The following is a 19,274-nucleotide window of genomic DNA, read 5'->3' on the forward strand; positions in this document are numbered from 1 at the left end:
ACAGGGACACACACCACAGAGAAATCCAAACGGCACACGCAGGAAAGTGGCATCCACATCAGTGAGCGGCCAGGAGGCACCATGTCCTAACAGACAGTGGGGTGTGAAGGACCAGACTCAACACCGGGGACGCGCACCAGAATCCGGGGCCAAAGCCTCCCACCCAGGGACCTCCAGCCTGGGAATCTGCATTTCTGGCGGGTCGCCAGGGCCTGCTCAGAAAGCCACTGCATCCCAGAGCTAAGTGCCGTTGGGTGTAACTTACAAAGATAAAATAGAGCACAACAGTATTTGCACAACAGCTCCAGACCCAGGGAGAAAAACTTGGTCATATCTGCCCTCCCAACAATGTAACTGAAGGAACCAAGTCTCTGTGAACAAAGACGCTCATGGGGAATGACATTTTTAAAACAGTATTAGGGGCGCCTGGGGGCTCAGTCCGTTGAGCATCCAACTTCGGCTCAGGTCATGATCTCGTGATCCGTGAGTTCAAGCCCCGCATCGGGCTCTGCGCTGATGGCTCAGAGCCTGGAGCCTGCTTCGGATGCTGTGTCTCCCTCTCTCTCTGCCCCTCCCCTGCTCACACTCTATCTCTGTCTGTCAGTCTCTCTGTCTCTCTCTCAAAAATAAATAAACATTAAAAATTTTAAAACAACAACAGCAACAAACAGTGTCTCACTATGCTGGGAACGGACAGTCACACACATGCACATGCACACGTAGGGCAGAAGGGGCGGCTGCCTGAAGGCAGTGCCAGAACCCTCCACGGGAAGATGCAGAAAATAAAATCATACAGACACCAGAATGACAACGACGTGGGGAAAGAACACGCACAAAGACCAGACCCGGAGAGTACAGAGCACTCGCTGGGCTGGCGGGACTGGGTGACGTTCACCATTCTGCAGATTCCCTGCCGAATGAACGTCAGCCCTGAGCCTCCGCTGGGCTCCCTCCTCCATGGGATGAGAACACGCGCCCTTGCTGGCACGGCCACTTTGGACCTGCCTGAGCACCCGCACAGCCGCCGCGTGGCATCAGGAGTGCGTGTGACCGCTGACTCCCGGGGCTGGGGCCGCGGGCGTCGGGGGAGCATGCGCCTGGGAGTCTCTGCACACGCAGCCCACACCGAGGCCACCGCTACCACAACACACACGGCCCCCCTGACCTCCGGGGGTGCACCGGCATTAGGAGACCCTCAGGTGGTCTCCGGGAAAGGCAGCAAATGGACGGGAAGAAATGAAAATAGACAAACACAGAGCAAGCAGAGGGAGATATCAGAGAACAGAGAGAAAACAGGAGGAAAAGCAAAGGTTAGAAACACACAGAACAACCCGAAACGCCACTTTTTCCAGGACATCAGGGGCCTGGAAGGGGCCACTCCGGGACCCCGTGGGGGCGACAACACTGTGCTCAAGCGTCTTGGAAGTGGTCAAGAGACCGTCTGCGGGTGGGGGCAACGCCCGCCTGGAGAAATGCTCAGGGCACAGCCCCCAAGGACACACAATCATACACACATGTGTGCGTGCGTGCGTGCATGTGTACACACACACTTAGACACTCACAGCCCTGCACGCACATGCACACTTCCATGCACACACCCATGTGCATACACAAACACACGCACACACACATGCATGTGCATACACACATGCACACTTATACTCATATCTGCATATGTACACGCATACACGCGTGTACAGTTATACACAAACATACACAATTATACTCACATCCACATATACACGTGTATGCACACGTGCAGACACAAATAGACACAAATATACACGTGTGTGCACACACTCATACACATCCACGTGTTTGCACATACACACACGTACACACTTATACACAAAAACACGTGTGTGCACATTTATATGCACACATACACACATGCACACACCCACACAGATGCATGCACATGTACACATGTCCCCACAATACACACATGCACATGCGTGTACAGAAACCTAGGCGTGCACACACAGTCCACATGAATACAAACCCACACACGTGTGTACACACACAGACACATATACACACATACGCTTGACCCATGCTCCACACATCCACATCCACGTGCACACGGACAAATGCATATGTGTCCACGCAGGTGACACACACACATGTGCACATACGCACAGCTACTTATCTCCAACAGACAAGTCCATCCACAGACGCACACACACATCTAGACATACGTACATCGTCTACTTCTAAACCACACCCTACCTTCACTGTAAACACTAGGTAGCGTTACGTATCTATAAGTAAACACACGTGTGCAGGTTTTAAATGCGCAGCCAGGACTCCATGCCTTCCATCTGCAAGACAGTGGGCTCTCGTGTACCAGGCAAGTCACCGGCCACGCCCATGACAATGAGGCTGAGCCCCCGACACTCTGGTGAGACGGTCCGGGGTCTCCCTGGTGAGGGCCTCGCCTGAGGCTCCCAGACCACCCCGTGGGCCCCAGGACAGCAGCAGACCAGGAGACACCGCCGAGAGGGACCAGCCCAGAGACATGCGGCTGACAGTGGCTCCAGGTGGTGGGGACCAGTCCAGCTCACCCCTTAGACTGGGGTGGGTGGCCTCACTGCCCCCCAGGCTGTGGCAGGAGCCGGACAGGGTGCCCCCCAGGCTCACGGCCGAACCGCTAGCGCGGGGCCACAGGCACGGCACTCTCAGGGCCCTGGAGGCTCTGCCTCTCCGTGGGTCACGCTGGCCGGCAGGTCAGGGCCCACCATCCCTGCACCCACCGGCCAGGCCCTGCCTCGTCTCCCTCCACCCTGCTCCGGGAAGTTGACTACAGCTGAATGCCACCCCAACACCCGCCCCCAGCAAACACAACACCCCCATCTGTACTTTTAGCATCTCAGCCCCCTCCAGGGTGACACACCCACACTCGGCTCCACAGCCCTCCCTGACTCCCCAGCCCTGTGGCATCACCTGGGCACACCTTGTCTCGCTGATGGAAACCGAGGTTGGGGACCACACAGGGTGGCAGACCTGCACCTCCACGTCTAGGAGCCCCCACTGCAGCTGCCCTGTCTCCTCTGACTCGCCGAGGGCCACCTGGGCCTGAAGTCCCTAACCACTCCCACCCTACGGTCCCGTGCTCCCTGCCCCACACCCCAGGCCCGCACTCCCCACTCTGTGCCCCCTCACCTTGCCCCATTCATGTGCCCAGCTCTGTCCCCCCTGCCCAGTCCTCTCACCCCAATCTCCCCACTCCGTGCCTCCTCCCCACACCCCATGCTCTCCACTCTGTGCTCCCTCACCCTGCCCTACGATCCCCACTCCATGCCCCACTCCTGGCCCCGTGCTCCCATCTCCATGCCTCTTCCCCACCCTGGCTCCCTGCCCCAGGTCTCTCACCCCATGCTCCATTCTCTACACCCTAAACCCCCCACCCCGTGCTCCCACTCTGGGTCCCCCACCCCATGTCCCCCACCCCGTGTCCTGCTCTGGGTCCTCCGCCCATGTCCCCCACCCCGTGTCCCGCTCCAGGTCCCCTCTCCGTGTCCCCCGCCCCCTGCCTGCTGTATCCCTGAAGACAAAAGCCCCACCGCACTGACCTGCTTCTCGTTCTCATCCTCCAGCCTCAGCCGATCTTCGATGCAGTTCCGGGCTTGCAGGAAGGCTTTCCGCTGGGAGCGCTCGGCCAGGATGCGCACAAACACCCCATACATGTTCACGCTGAGGAAGAGCAGGGCGTTGGCACCAAGCTGGAGGAGAGAACAGTACAGAGCACCAGGCGCGTGGGGCGCTAGCTCGACGGAGGCTCAACGCCTCCGACAGCAGCCTGCAAGACGACCTCACCTTCTAGGGTGCTGCGGGGCCGGCCTGACCCACGGCACGAAGTGGGCGTCACATGACTACGAGCCGTCAAGGCGGGCACATCCCTCCTCCTGGGCTCGTCATGGGGCAGAACGGTATGCCAGGCGCGTCCCCCAAATTCACGTGGAAGCCCTGCCCCCCAGGACCTCAGAGCGGGACTGCGTTTGGACATGAGATGTTCTAGGAGGTAATTACGTGAAAATGAGGTCACCAAGGAGGGCCGGAAGCCCGTGTGACTGGTGTCCTCATAAGAAGAGGAGACCAGGACACAGACACACAGGCCTCCCCGTGAGGCCCGGGGAGGAGACGGCGTCCAAGCCACTGGGCGGAGCTGTGCTGGGCGTAACAGTCACCCCAGGTCACCATCCGAGGAAATATGAGCGCGAGGAGAGAGCAGCCACTCCATGACCAAACAGCGGAGAGTAGATCAAAAACACTAGGAAGAAAGGACCACAGCACCATAAGCACAAAGCGTCACCCAAGGTGACTAAGCATCCAGAGTCCTGTGATCGGCTCTCGCTGCCTTCCGGGGACGGGAATAAGGAAGGGGCTGGCGAGAAGGACCCGTCTGGGGTGCCGGCCAAGGCCCACACTCGGAGGCTCGCACCTGCTGGACCAGGAAGGAGGCCCTGAGGGACGTCCTGCTTTCAGCAGCCTTAATTCAAGGCCAGTACAGACCACCAGGGAGCCCATGATGGTCACACCACAGGTCGTGGCAGACCCGGGGAGGACCGGACCACACTTCCCCACTCAGCCTCCTCTGCTGGTCTGTCCCACCTCTCTTGGGCACAGGGCACGGGGCCCCCAGGCTGTTCACAGAGACAGAGAAGACAGCCACCCACCTCCCCAGGGGCTGCGGTGTGTCTGAGCATCACACAAAGCCGTTGTCCTCAGTCTCTGCAGAGAGGTTGGGTTTCTGTGTCTGATTCGACGTGGGCATTTCCCTCAGGTTCTGAGGGTCACTGCTACTCCTGCACCAACCAGAAATGCCCCCCACCCAGCACTGTGACCCACACACAACTGTACGGGACAAAAGAAACACAGAGGCAGGCTAGCAGCAGTCTCTGGTCAGACAGCCCCGCCAGGGACGAGCGGGAGGGCAGACTGAGAGCCATGTGCATGGAGAGCCCGCAGCACTGGATGGGGCCGGAGCTGGGGCAGGGGGCTGGGGTGCAGAGCAGAGACCACACAGGCCACGCAGGGACAGACTGGAGCCCACGGAGAGCACATGGCACCTCCTGTGTCCAAGCCCAGGAGAGTGTGACATGTTCCTCAGGAGAGATACACAGGGCCGGGGTCACAGACAGCAGAGCTGTTCAATGAGGTGACAGGAACAGGAGAAAGCCGGGAACACGAATCCCCAGGGCCTGGCACGTGACCATCCTTGCCCGAAACCAGGGTGAGCTCGCCAGCACACCTGGCGGCCCAGGTTCGCATACACCTGCTGAAGCTCACGTCTCAACACACTCGGGAACGTACCCCCGGGGACAGCACCTCCCACACACCACGCCCTCCCTCAGGTCCAGGGAGCCGCCTGAGTCCTATGACCACGGTGCCCATGGTGACCTTGTTACCTCTGTGTGTCCCTATTCACCTCCATGTGACCTGCCCACCTCCGGGTGACCTGCCCACCTCCATATGACCCGTTCACCTCCATGTGACCCACTCATCTCTGTAACACCTGCTCACCTCCCTGTCATCTGTCTCCCTGCAACCTGACCATTCTCCATGTGACTGGGTCATCCTCGTGTGACCCTGGTCATCTCTGTCCCCCTAACCCACTGCCCCTCTGTAGCTGGAGTACTCCTTGCCTAAAGCAGGTGCAGGGCTGGAAGGAAATGCTTCTGTGATGCTGAACCAGCCTCTCGCCAGGCACGGGGGGGAGGGGGCTGGTGTGGCCCTCCTGGGGGGCCTGTGCCATGTCCCAGTGACCAGGGCAGTGTCCTCTGCACTCTCAGACCATCTGCTCCATTTGGGATCAGCTCCTGTGATCTGTTTGTGGAACCCCTTGTTGGAGGCAGCAGAAGCCCGGCACATATGAAACCACCAGGGGCGGTTTTGCAGGATCAGTATTCAAACGCATTCTGAGCGTGTTGCCCACAAGTAAGGTCCTGGGCACCCTTCCAAACTTCAAACAAGCACACGTCACTGCACGGAGCACGCGTCTCTTCCTGGGTAACACATGGTCCGTCTGGCTTCTAGTGCCCCTCCCGGCCTGGGCTTCACGTCCTGGAGGCACGCCGGATGCCCTCCCGTCCCGGCTGCCCACAGCGTCCACGCCGGAGCCCCGAGCCACCGCTCTCCCCAGCAGGCACACAGGCGGAGGACCAGGCCCTCGTGAGGGGCCAGCACCCACAGACAGCCCGGCAGTAGGGGGCCAGGAAGCAAGCCACATTCACAGGTGGCAGACAGCTTTTCCAGAAAGTAAGGCATCAGCTGGGCCCAGAGCAGGACTCAGAAAATGTGCTGTCCCCCCAGTGAGGCTGGGGCAGGGGCGGAACATGGGCTGAGGGGCAGACCGTCTGGTTAAGGGAGAGGTGGGCAGCAGAGTGGGGGCATGCAGGGCCACCCCTCTCCACACACCTTTGTCACACCTTCCCTCCAGTCAGGAAGTCCCCCCCAGGGAAACTGAGGCCCCACAGGCCGGTCACTGAGTGCCTGCCCGCCCTGTCCACACTGCTGAAACCCCTCACACAGAGAAGGAGTCAGTGTCCAGCAGGCAGGGTGAGGTGGGGGCAGAGATCTTGGGGTAGGGGGAATCCACACCCACATGGCCAGAGGCCTCCATGCCCCCCCCCACACACCTGCCCACCTGCCTCTCCTGCGTCCCTCACTCACTCCCACCCCCGGGGATCAGGGTCCCGTGGCAGGTGACACAACAGGCCACGCTGGCCCCCTAATCAGCATCAGTGACAAGGTCACCTGCTGGCAGGTGTGGCCCAAACGGGCTGAGAAGGACCCAAGCTCGGGGAAGGGTGTGTCGGGGTCCAGACCAAGCACCCCTAGAGCTGCAGGCTGGCCAGTGAGGGGGCTCCAATGCGGCTACCCCTCTTGGCCACCCCTCCCGGCCACCCCTCCCGGCCACTCTCTGGGTTTGAGGCCTCCCCGAAGGGCCAGCCTGCAGTGGTCAGCGCCCTCAGTCCCCACTCGCCTCCTCCCTGCTCTAAGGAAAGCCAGCCCCCAAGCCCCCGGGTTCCAGCTGCTCACTCCTAGGGGCTCAGGGCCTCCAGGCAGGCAGGCGCCTGCCTCATGGCGCCACAGGCACATTACAGCTGCTGCCCTCACAGCTCCTTAACCCCGACCCGACCCAGGTCACGTCCTGGGATGCTGCCCACGGGAGCGCTGGGCTCCTCCTTGTCCCTCGTGCCTGTGCAGTGCTCCTGCCTCAGTTCCTCTAGTGCTCCTCCAGCTGGGTCTAGGGGAGGGGGCTCAGTGAGTAAGGCCCCCAGCCCACACCTCCGGAGCCCCTGGTACCACAGGGGCCTGGATCCAGAGACCCCTCTTCGCCCAGACATGGGCTCCCCAGACATGCCGGCACCGAGCACGTGCCAGCCCCGGGCGGAATAGGGCAGAGCTCTCCCTGCAGTCTTGCACCTCTAGCCTCAGCACACCCGCCCCACGCACCGGCCTCAGCACACCTGCCCCACGCACCCATCCATCTACCCATCCATCCATTCATCCATCCATCCACCCATCTAACCATACAAACAACCATCCGTCCATCATCCATCCATCCAACCATCCTCTCAAACACAACATGAGCTGGGCTTTGGACCTGTGCCCACTCCAGGCTGGGCTGGCAGGGTCTCCTTGCCTTAGACAGGCCAAGCGGCTCCAGGAACCCAGGGGACCTCATGGGCCAACAGGGGTGACAATCAAACACCTACATCGAAGCACTTCTGGGAGATGAAAATGTGTGTGTGAGCTCAGCTCAGGGGCACACGTGGCCCACCCTGCCTCACACCAGCCCTGTCATACACATTTTCTCAGACGGGAGCTGAGGCCAATGGTCTGTCCAAGGTGACACGGGAATTACTGCAGAGCGACAGTGGTGCAGAGCCCTCGGTCCCGCCTGTGCCGGTAATGCACGTGGGTCACGGAGAAGCAGTCTCCGGTCAGGGAGCCAGCATCACCGCGAACAAGCAAACCTCCTGGAGCCATCCACCATGGCAACGCTCGCTGCCGAAAAGGCAGGGCACAGCATCTCAGACGTATCGCAGGTCCTGATCCCACCTGACCGCAGAGCACAGGAACCACAGGACCGCCCGGCTCGCTGCCTCAGCAAGAAGTCCTGTTCCCGCCCCATCAGCTCCGCGGATGCTGATGTTAACAAAGAGACACAGCTTTGAGTCATCAGCGGGGCACAAGGCTGCCGGTGGAGACTGCAGCGCGCCAGTGGCCAGAGCGGCAGGGAAAGCCGCCCAGGGCCCCTCCCGTGTTCCCGGGGAGGCGGCGGTGGGTCAAAGCAGACCCGCCCCATGGATCCCGGCAGACAGCCAGTGAGACAGGCACTTCAGGGAAAGGGACGGATCACCTGGAGACAGGTGCACACGGCCCCCAGGCGAGCAGCAAACCCCCACGCCACAGAGGCACCTGCGGACCCTCGAGGGGGCGCCTGCAGGGAGGGATGGAGCTGTCCACCACGGCAGGCAGGCCCCTCCCCCCCGGCCGTGACCAACTGGAGGAGACAGGCTCTGAGTGGAGCTGGAGGTGGATTAAAAATGGACAGAACTGGGTCTGGCACATGGAGATGAGACCGGTTCCTGCAGTGACCACAGAGCCCCAGATCTAGCCAGGAGGTTAAGGGCCACCACCCGGAGGGCAAAGGTGGGAAGGCAGCTATCAAAAAGCATGAGACCACCTTGTGTCTATGTCCCCTCCCCCAGAAGGCTCGGGAGGGGGCTCCCCAGGCATCCACTCTGCCAGTCAGGGACACAGTGAAAACACAGGACACCACAACAGACAGCGTCTCCCACGACTGGGACCTCTCCCAGCATTTGCCTCACTGTCATTCTCTTGGTGCAGGTGCTGACCACACCCCTCGTGTCCCCACAGCCAGCTTGCAAAGCAGAACATCCACCGTCACTGGGGAGCACACAGAAGGGCTCGCCAAGCGCAGCCCCCCCCCCATAGCCCCGAGCTGGGATCACATGCCCTTGGCAGGGCCACCTTCTCTGGCCCTTGTCAAGTGAGCAGCTGCCACACATGAGGAATTCTGTGCACTGGCCTGCGTTTCATCGCCTGGCGTCCCCACTAGGCCTCCCTGGCCACCTCCTCTGGCCTCTCTGAGCGCATCTCAGAGCCAGGCCTTGACCCAGCAGCCTGGGCCCCTCCAGCCTGCTCCCAAATCTCTCCGTGCCACTAACACCGCAGCTCGGGGACAGGTGCCTCCCCTGCGGGCCAGCCCTGTTACCTACGGGACACGGCCCCCTGCCCCTGCCCAGGGTACACTCCCCGTCTGCACATGTATTTGTTACATAAACCGTTAGCTGCATGCATGCACCAGAGTGATGTGGGCTGTGCTGACCGAAGGATCATCTTGAATCTCACGATCACTGAAAAATTTCGAGATAAATAACCTAATCCAAGAAGACCCTTTAAAAACCACAGGCCTGGGGTGCCTGGGTGGCGCAGTCGGTTAAGCGTCCGACTTCAGCCAGGTCACGATCTCGCGGTCCGTGAGTTCGAGCCCCGCGTCGGGCTCTGGGCTGATGGCTCAGAGCCTGGAGCCTGTTTCTGATTCTGTGTCTCCCTCTCTCTCTGCCCCTCCCCCGTTCATGCTCTGTCTCTCTCTGTCCCAAAAATAAATAAACGTTGAAAAAAATAAAAATAAAAAAAAATAAAAAAATAAAAAATAAATAAAAATAAATAAAAACCACAGGCCACTGCTGAGGGTGGGCCACACCTTGAAGGCCGAAGGTAAGAGGAACGTGGAGGCCAAACAGGGACCCGAGCTGTGTGGGCCCTGAGCAGGTGGGAAGCATCTGGAGACCACCCGGAGACAGCAGACCCCGCGGTGACTCCGGAGTGCAGAGGGCCAGGCACGCACTGCTCCTAGAGTTTACAGAGCCCCGAGGCTAAGCCTGCCACTGCCCACAGTTACCAGGAAGGACCCGGTGCACAGAGGCTGACACACAGCCAGGAGTGACTGTCACGTTCCAAACAGGCATGAACTCCAGCTCCCACTGAACCATCCCCAGATCCCGGGGCAGGGGGGGGTGGGGGGGGGCTGGATGGGCCTTGGGGGTCCCATGGCTTCAGTGCTGCTGGGCTTGTTGAGAGCAGATGGCCTCAGGACAAGGGGACTCGGGATAAGGACCCAGTGACAAGTCCTGGGGAGTCAGGAAGTGCACACAATGCAGGGCTGCAAGAGGAGTGTGAGCAGACTGTTGAGACAGACGGACTTGGATGCGAGATCCAGACCGCGGCAGAGACCCTGGCCTCTGGCTGGACACAAGGTCGGGAAAGAGTCAGTGCTGCAGGAGGAAGCCGGGAACACCGGGCTCTGAGGGGCGCTTGGACCATTAGAGCCAACCGGAGGCCTCTGGAGAGCCTCATGCAGGCGGCCAGCACCCACCTGCTAGAGGAAGCGCAAGGTGACCCCAGCCCTTAAAATAAAAACTGCAAGAAAACAGGGACCGCCCTTCTGAGATCTTCCCGTCCTCTTCTATTCCTTCCTCCCACCTTCGGGGAGAGACCCCAAACATGAACGAGGAGTCTGCTGCGGTGTCATCTGTCAAGGTGACCAAGCAGTCCTCTGTCCTCATCTCCCGGGGGGCTGGGCCCCCTCCCACGTGCAGCCAGCAGCTGAGGGCGGCCGGTCCCCCACCCCCATTCCCCTTTCCTCCCGGAAAGCCCCCTCCCCATGTCTACACTGCAGCTCTGTCCCGGCAGGACGGCTCTAACCAACCACAGTCAGGGTATCTCAGAGGCATCCTCACCGACAAAGCTGGTGCCCACACTGCATGTCCAGACGCCCTGCGAGGCCATTCATCCAGCCAGAAGACCACCGTCCCCGCTCTGCGCAGGGGAGCCCTCAAACGGGTTTCTGGAGACAGGATCTTTGGAGAGAAGGCACACTTGGGGAAGACTGGGTAGGGGCACCTGCCTGGGGAGCCCCAGGGCTCCCCCCTCCACGGCAACCACTGGGACCAGAGGTCCCCACGTCTTCCCACAGAGTAGCTTTCTCACATGTCCAGCCCATCTGATGATGCAAACCCACCAGTCCGGAGATTTTCCCGGGGTTCAGGATTTTTAACTCTCCCCTGGAACTATCTGAGCTCGTGGCCGCAGGTGCGCCAGAAATGGTGGCCACGTGGATTAGCACCTACTGTGCAGAAATGAGGTGGAAGGTGGGCTCAGGTCACCATGAGCCCCCCTGGGATGAAGGCCACGAGTGGAGGGGAGAGGAGGCATCACCGGCCACGCTGAGCGGAGACCCCACCCATCCTGGGGTCGCCTCCAAAGAGGCCTGGGCCGGGCCGGGGGCGCTCATAGTGGGCCCACGGAGACAGCTCCCACAGGAAAGAGATGGCCACAGCCATCCGGCAGGCCCTCTGGGACAACACCTGCACAGGTGAGCACTATCCAGCCGAGACAGAACTGCCCGCAGTGAGGCGGGCCACGCCTGGACGGCCCAGTGAGCCGGAGGCTTCTCCTGAGACAGGCGGCGCAGTCCACATGCACGTGGCTGTGCCCGGCCCAGGGTCGCGCTCGGGCTTTAGGAGGCAGGCGGTGACACAGGAAAGAAGCTGCTGGATGTATCTCATCCCAGAGAGCCCGCATTCTCGGTGGGGGTGGGGGGGTGGGGGCTTTGGAAGGGGATGTAACACACACCAAAATAACCAAAAATAAGTCTGTGCCTATTGAGACAGCACCTCAAAATTTAGCCAGTCACTGCACACCCCATACCCCGGGGTCACTGCACCCCCACCTCATAGTCATTGCCCCCTCATCTCGTGGTCACTACCCCCCACACCTGGGGTCACTGCTCCCCCCATACCCCGGGGTCACTTCTCCCCCCCATCCAGAAGAATCAGGTCCAGGGTCCTGGGAACAGAGAAGAATCCAGGGAGGATGCAGACACGGGCCCACCCCTCGCCCCACGCATGGGGCAGCACAGGACGTGAGCCCCGGAAGCATGGCCTGGCCCTGCCTGGACTGCACTCACAGAGCACACAGAGGGGAGGGGACACAGGCATCCCGCCCCTGGTCACTCGTGCCCACGCTCGAACCTCTCACCTGACCCCCCACCCAGGCAAAGCCCAGGTGGGCTCACTTCATGGGCGGTCACCCCGTGAGGTCACCCGAGGTCATGGAGCCAGAGGGCCCTGGGCCCCGTGTCCTTCAGGACAGAACTCGGTACTACTAATTAATATAAGTATGCCCTGCGAGCACCCCCAAGCGTGTGCCCATGTGTGTGCAGGTGGGTGTCTTTGTGTGTGTGAACATGGACAAGTGTGAGGACGTGCATGGCACATGCATGTCTGAGTGTATGTGCACTTGGTAAGTGTGTGTGTGCACGTGTGTGCATGTGTGTACTGTGAGTTTGTGCACGTGTGGGTGTGTACTGAGGGTGGGTGCGTGTGTATGGATATGTACGTGTGCATATGTGTGAGTGTGTGCACATGCACGAGTGTGTGCACGTGTGCCAGACCTGGGGCTGCACATGACCAGCACCGCCAGGTGTGCAAGGTCCCTTCTGCCGGCCCGCTCAGCCCCTCGGTGCAAACCCAGGTGCCCGCATAGGGGGTCGTCACCCAGGCCACAGGGCTGCCCCCCTCCTCCAACCACAACCGACAGGAAGTGGTGGGACACGCCCCGAGGACACTCCATCTGGACACATGGCCTGCCGCCAGCATCCAGGGCGTCTCTTCCAACATTCGGCCAAGACCAGACGCGGGTTTACAGAGCCGGAGAAAACGCACAGGTCCCAGGCCACCAGCAGCTGGTGGGGACCAGAGGTGGCTCTCATCCCACTGAACACTGGGCCACAACCAGCAGACCGAAAGGTGCCTGAAGACGTATCTGCTCCTACAGAGCCATGGAGCCACCCGGAGGAAACTGAGGCACAGGGGTAAGTCCCCTGCCCGAGGTCCCACAGCCGGGAACTGCACCCCACCCTCGCACAAGCCCAGCACCCCGTCTGGGTTGGGAAGCGGAACAAGGATGGTTCTGGGCTCTGAGTCAGCAGGAACACAGCACAGTTACCTGTCCCCCAGGGCGCTGAGCCCTGGCCCTCCAGACGTCGGGGGTGGGGGACAAGAGAAGGGTATCGCTGAGAGCCTCCGGGTTCCGGAAAGGGCAGCTGGGCAGCATTCACAGCAGGTGGAGACAGTGGCAAGCAGACACTTTCCCACAGGACCCCACTCTGGTCTGGGCCAGGCAGCAGCCCCCACGCCCACTCATGTGACCCCTGCTCCCCACTGCGTCCCAGGGGCCCCCAAACAGAAACCTGATCAGACCCCTCCGCTAAAAAGGCTTGAAGGGCGTTGGTGCTGTTTTCCAAAGAAACCGGAACTGCTGGCATGCCCTGCAGTGCCCACCCGCGTCCTTCCGCGCCCACCTCCCTGGCTGAGCCCAGCCCGGCAGCTGCAGCGCCATCCATCCAGGATCTTGGCTGGAGCACTGGCCTCAGGAAGTCCCCGAGCCCTCCTTCCACCCTGTCCCCTCCATTCGCCTGCGAAGGTCACACAAACTCCCCAGCACTGACCGCAGTCCCAGTTGCTGACCGGGGTCCCCCGCAGACTGCAAATCCTGGAGAGAGGACCTGTTCCCATGGGCCCCCTCCCCCTCCCCCTTCCCCTCCCCGGGGGCTGGCACCCAGGCATGGATCGCAGAGCTATCCAGAGAAGGTGAGTGTGCCCAGTCTGTCCCCGGCGCCTCCACCAGTCCACCAGTGGGGCCAGACTCCAGCACACGCACAGTCCCGGGGTCCTGGCACATGCTGGGGCAGCAAAAAAAGCATCTGGGACCACCCTGAGGGGAGCAGGCCAGAGCCCTGGCCTGAAGCTGGGTGGGTACCACAGGTGTCCAGGCCCCTGCTTCTGGTCAGCCAATTCTGCTGCCCCCAGTGTGGGCCATCCCAGGTGCTTCTTCAGGTTAGGGCCCGGCGGGGAGGACAACACAAGTGAGTCTCCGAGGGACACGCCGGGTTGTGGGGAAGGGACCCAGGGGTCAGGCAGGCTGTGAATCAGGTGTTCCCCGGGGAATGCCCACAGGATGCAGACCTGGAGGCGTGGGGGAGACACCCCTTGCCACCGGGGGCTCACAGAGCGGTCAGGGCTGTAAGCCTGCAGGTGGTGGGAAGCCCAAAGTGCTAAGAGCTGAGCCCTGCCCAGCCACCAGAGGCCTATGGAAAAGAGGTGCCTCTGAGGACAAGGAGGCTGTCATGGGGGCACTCCTCACCAAGGCAGAGAACCCCACTGACCCCCCCCCACGCCTTCACACAGCAGCGTTGAGCCAAGAGGACCCACCTGTCTTCCCCTTGCAGCCCCCACCCAGCAGCAAGGGGTCAGCCAAGACAGGTGGCTGCACCAGCAGGGGAGCAAACAGGTGACAGGGCCCAGCCAAGCTGGGGGAGGAAGAGGGAAGTACCAGCGGGGAGAGGGGCCAGCCTGGGCCTGGCTGGGGTGGGGGGGCAGGGGTTGGAGGCCAGGTCAAGGGGGTCCAGCAGGGGCAGTGCCCAGCTGGAGGAGGGGCCCTACTTGGTAAGGGCCCAGCTGTGACCAAAGGGCGGCAGGGGCGGGGCCTGTGGAGGGAGGGGCCGGGGAGCCAGTGCTGGGGGCTGTGTGGTGGGGGTGGGGGGGAGCCAGGGAGGGGAAGGGGAGGAGCCTTGGGGTGTGGCAGCAGTGGGGCCTGAGCGGCTGAGGGACCAGCAGGGGAGGGAAATGAGGGCAAGGGGAAGGGGGAGGGAGCGCTGGCGGGGGAGGGGCTCGGAAGGGGGCGGGGCACAGGAAGGGACAGACTCCCCCCAGCAGGAGGAAGAGCCTGCGTGTGGGTGGTGGGCACGAGGCGCATCAGCAGCCTGGTGGCCTGGGCGCCCCCTTGCCAGCAGCACTAGGGTTCCCCCAAGAGCTCAGAGGAGTTGGAGGAGGGACACAGGGGGATTCCGGCCAACTCCCACTTCGCCAGGACGAGGGGATGGTGGTTTCTGTGGTCCTATAAGAGGTTCAGAAGAGGGGGAGGAGTGCACTGAATAGATTTCACTTACCAGGATAGGCAACGGAGCAAAACCATTGTGCACAACACAGTGGACCCCGTGTGGGCCCACTACACCCTGGCCCAGAAGTGGGTGTTTGGGGTCCGTGGGGGGTAGGAAGCTGGGGCTGGCAGGCTCGCAGAGCCCTCCAGTGGGGGCACCCTGAGCCAGCCGCTCTCCCCGCCACCACCCCAAGGCCTCCACCTTGGCATGCACACACACAGTCCCCAAGCAGCCACTCTGCCCTCGAGTCCCTGAGTGCCACCACCGGGAGCAGGGGCACATGTGTCCTCTCCCCCTTCCCTCCTCCTTACCCCTCCCAGCACCCCAGGATCCACTCGCCACCCCACCCCCATACCCCCACCTGGGCCCCAGGTCTCCAGGCAGACCTCAGGTGTTCTGGAACAAAATGCCTTCAATTCTGACACATTGCTCAGTTAAATAAAAACAAATTGCTTAGTTTAGATGCAACCAGTGGGCAGGGAGCAGGGGCACAAAGAAGGAAGGGGCTCCTCCTGGGGGATGGGCTGGGTGGGGATAAAACCATGTCCCTAAACTCTTTCTGCCCTGAGGGCAGCAGCAGGCGCCCCTCCCGGGAAGGCGGCCTAGCACCAGCCCCAATGTCAACTGTGCAGTCGTGGCCTCCTGGGTCCTCTTAGCCTCTCAGCCTGGGCCAGCCCGGGTTCCACAGGGTCCCCACAGCACATGAGCCACATCCCAGAGCTCCGCACAGCAGGGCAGAACAGGGCTGCTGCAGGAAACCCCAGAGCCTCCCTGAGGAGGGGCAGAGGCTCTGGGAGCCCCCACGTGAACCCCTCAGTGCCCAGAGCAGCACTCCCCAGCACGCAGAACACCCCATGCATGTGCAGTAAAGCCAACAGCCTGGCACAGACTGCCTCAGTCACCCCACCCCTGCACAGCCTCCTTTGGGCCTCCACCTCCGGCCCCCAGGGCTTCCACTTGCCCTGAATCAGACCCCGAGGAATACAGGACCATCCACACGCGACTGCCCTGCAGGGTAGCAGGGACACTGGAGAGCATCGGCAAGAAGCAGGGGACGGGCCTGACACATGGGGTCCCACCTTCCCCGCCCCGCCTCCAGGCCAGGCTGCCCAGCTGCCCCAGGACAGGTTGGTCCACACCTGGGGGACACCCAAGCCCTCACCAAAGCTTCTCTGCACCCTCCCCATCTGTTTGTCCACATCGCCACCACCACTAGTGTTTGTGGACTTGAACAGGAACATTCTGAAGAAGCCCAAACACAGTGGAAGCAAAAGACTCTGAATATGAGCTGTTCCAACAGATTTCCAACGGCGCCCCAGCCCTGCAGGTGGGGAAACTGAGGCCCTGGGAGGGACGGGGGCGTGCGTTGCCCCGCTGTGGGAACCCCTGAGGATCCGGGCTCCCTGGATAGGCTCCCCTCCCCCACAGATGCAGGGGCCCCTCTCATCCTGGGGGCAGAGCTCCCTGTGCCCAAGGCACCTTTGCAGACTCTTTCCTCTCCCTGAATTCTCTAAAAGGAACAAGCGGAAGCTACGTAAAAAAAAAAAATTGTTTCAGAAAAAGACAATAGTACAGCTTTTCACTGAATCGACTGAACCTCGGGTACCCCAGAACCCTAGTGGCCCTGGCCCTGGGCCTGTCCAGGTCAGCTCGGGACTGGCACCACCGGGGGCTGACCTGGCCGCTGGGCCTCCCCTCTTGTGCTGGCAGGGAGGCTGTCGCGCTGGGGGGCCTGGCTGTGGGGGCCAGACAGCCAAGGGGGGGGGGAGGGCTGCGGGGGAGGGGTTCAGGAGCACCTCCTGAGGCCGTCAAGCAAGGGCCACATGCTGCCCATGAGAGGCCAGAAGGAGGTGTGCTGGAGAGCCTGTGGGAAGGAACCCCCTCCCCTCCCTACGTGCAGGCAGCCCTCTGGCCCTCTTCCCTTTTCTCTGCCTTACCTCTGTCTCTGGCTTTCACCCCTACTTTCTCCCTCTCTCCTCCCCACCTCCACAAGCCCCTTCCTGGGCCCCCCCCCACCTCAGCCTCTCTGCCAGCTCCCTTCCCCCCTTCCCTCCTCCTCACCACCCCCCCCCCCCCCCCCCCGCCACGTGCTGGCCTCTCTGGGCCTGAATGCAGGTCCAGCATTGCGCTCACAGCCCCTCTGACCATGTGGGCCCCTGCATCCCCTTCGGGGGGACACCTCCCTCGGTCCCTGGGTGGTCCCTGCATCCCCATCCCTCGGTCCCTGGGTGGTGGATCCTGGTCCTGGGCACCCCCCCAGACTCCCCTGTCTGATTCCCTCACCTCCTCCTTCTTCCCAAGCTTGCTCTGTCCAGCTCCCCTCACCCCATCGCCCCCACCTCCTCCATCTGCCACATTCTCTCCCTGGATGGGCTCGCCCACCTCATCGGATTCCCCCACCCTCCTGCCAAAACGCCGCCAGAGACAGAAACAAAACCCTCCTTCGGGGGCCCTCGAAGCCCCTGTGGGCTGGGCTGGGCTGCACTTCCCCCACCCCCCCCCCACCCCTCCCCACCCCCGCCAAGCTCTGAAAGCCCCACACAGCAAAGACATCTGCCTCCAGCCTCCAGGGTCCTGGAGCCCAGGGAGGAGCCCCGGGGAAGCGGCAGCCTCCTTGTTCCCACTAGTGTCTCACCAGTCTGCCCAGAAGGCAGTGACAAAGTTCAGGCGCTGCCAGCCTGGGTCAGGCCAAGGCAGCACGGGGGCGGCAAGGACAAAAGCCCCATTCGACCTTGGCAGACGTATCTTTCTAGACCAGAGACGGGTCCGTAATGGGTACCAGAGTGACTGGAGAGGACCCAAATCCTCGTCCCCTCCCCACGTCCCTGGGGTGCCGCAGGCCGGGAGGGGGACTCTGCACGCGGTCCAGGCGCGCTGGAGAGGCGCCCGGAGCTGTGCGCACAGCCAGCAGGAGCCCTGCCCGCCCCGGAGCCGATCGCGCGCCCACTTTCGGTCCCTCCTGCGGGATGTGTGCCGCCAAAGAGCGGCAAACCGGGATCTGGCCCTGCTTGGCCGCTCCCCAGCTGCCTGACCTTGGGCCAATCCTTGCCCTCTCCACGCTCGCGTCTCCACGCCCCACACCCAGGGGCGCTTTGTGGACGGTAACTCGGAAAAGAGGCGGGCCCTCGCAGCCCCCCACTGCGTCCTCAGCTCGCTGAGTGACCTTGAACGCCCCCCCCGACACACACACACACACACACACTCTCTCTCGGGGTGTCAGTTTCCCCACCTTCCCAGTCAGTTGATGCGCACCGGGCTTCCAGTGTCCCCAGTCCCTCCCGGGCAGGTGTGCCCCAGACCGGACCAAGGGCGCGCGGCGGCACTTACCGTCCTCCAGAGACGCGGGCGCTTGGCGGGTACCAAGGTGGCCGTGACCAGCAAGTGCGAGGCGGCCACCACGAGCCCGAAGCCGATGGCCAGCAGGCTGCGCACGGGCAGCAGGGCATAGGACACGAAGGTGACCAGCAGGAGCTGCCACACGCCCTGGTCGGCGGTCGCCGGCCCCGAAGCGGCGCCGGCGAGGGTCCCCGCGGGGCGGCCGAGCGCGAAGGGGCAGCACAGCAGCGCGAAGGTGAGGCTGAAGAGCAGCGCCAGCTGGCCGACCTGCTGCAGCTGGGGCACCTGCAGCGAGCGCACGTTGGTGACCACGAGCAGCGCCAGGAAGAGCACGCAGTGCGCGGGGTGCGAGCCCCGGGCCAGGCCGGCCGCGGGCCCCGGCGCGCCCAGCAGCTCGGCCAGCGCCAGCGCGCCCGCCAGCCCGCTGAGCACCGCCAGCGCCTTCAGCGTAGCCGCCTGCTCCAGCCGCAGCGTGTAGCCGCGGAACAGCGCCTCCAGCTCGGGGCACGCGAACTCCTCGTCGCACGCCCGCAGCCCGCGCCGGCCGCCCGGCCGGGCCGCCCGCTCCGCGCCCCCGGGCTCGCCCGCGCCGCCTCCGCCTCCGCCGCCGCCTCCGCCTCGGCCGCGCGGCGCCCCCGCCATCTCAGCGCCATGCGGCGGCGGCCGGGGCGCCGGGGCGGGCGGGCGCGGGCGGGAGGCGCGGGGCGCGGCGGGCCGACTCGGGGCGCCGGCTGCCCCGCGCGCGCGCGCGCCCCGAGCGCGTCCCCGGCCGCCGCCGCGCCTGCGCACTGCGCCGCCCGCCCCGGGCCGCGGCGCTCGGGCGGCCGCGCTGCGACAGCCCGGCCGAACGCCGAGCCGAGGGGCCGCGTGACCGGGGCGCCCCGCCGCGCGCCGAGCCTCA

At 62.9% G+C, this 19,274-nt stretch overlaps 1 protein-coding gene across 1 annotated transcript in view; it reads right to left on the minus strand.

Moving 5' to 3' along the window:
• ADCY1 (adenylate cyclase 1) overlaps positions 1-19,030 on the minus strand; it is a 113,993-nt gene extending 94,963 nt beyond the window's left edge. Inside the window, exons 1-2 of the mRNA XM_086697148.1 lie at positions 18,365-19,030; positions 3,573-3,722 (exon numbers count right to left, since the gene is read on the minus strand). Coding sequence (XP_086553274.1) covers positions 3,573-3,722; positions 18,365-19,015 — 801 coding nt within the window. The 5' untranslated portion in view covers positions 19,016-19,030. The remainder of the gene's footprint in view (positions 1-3,572; positions 3,723-18,364) is intronic.
• Positions 19,031-19,274: the final 244 nt, after the last annotated feature.

Source organism: Puma concolor, chromosome A2, assembly GCF_028749965.1.
Source record: "Puma concolor isolate L17-30 chromosome A2, mPumCon1.1.hap2, whole genome shotgun sequence".
Taxonomy (NCBI): domain Eukaryota; kingdom Metazoa; phylum Chordata; class Mammalia; order Carnivora; family Felidae; genus Puma; species Puma concolor.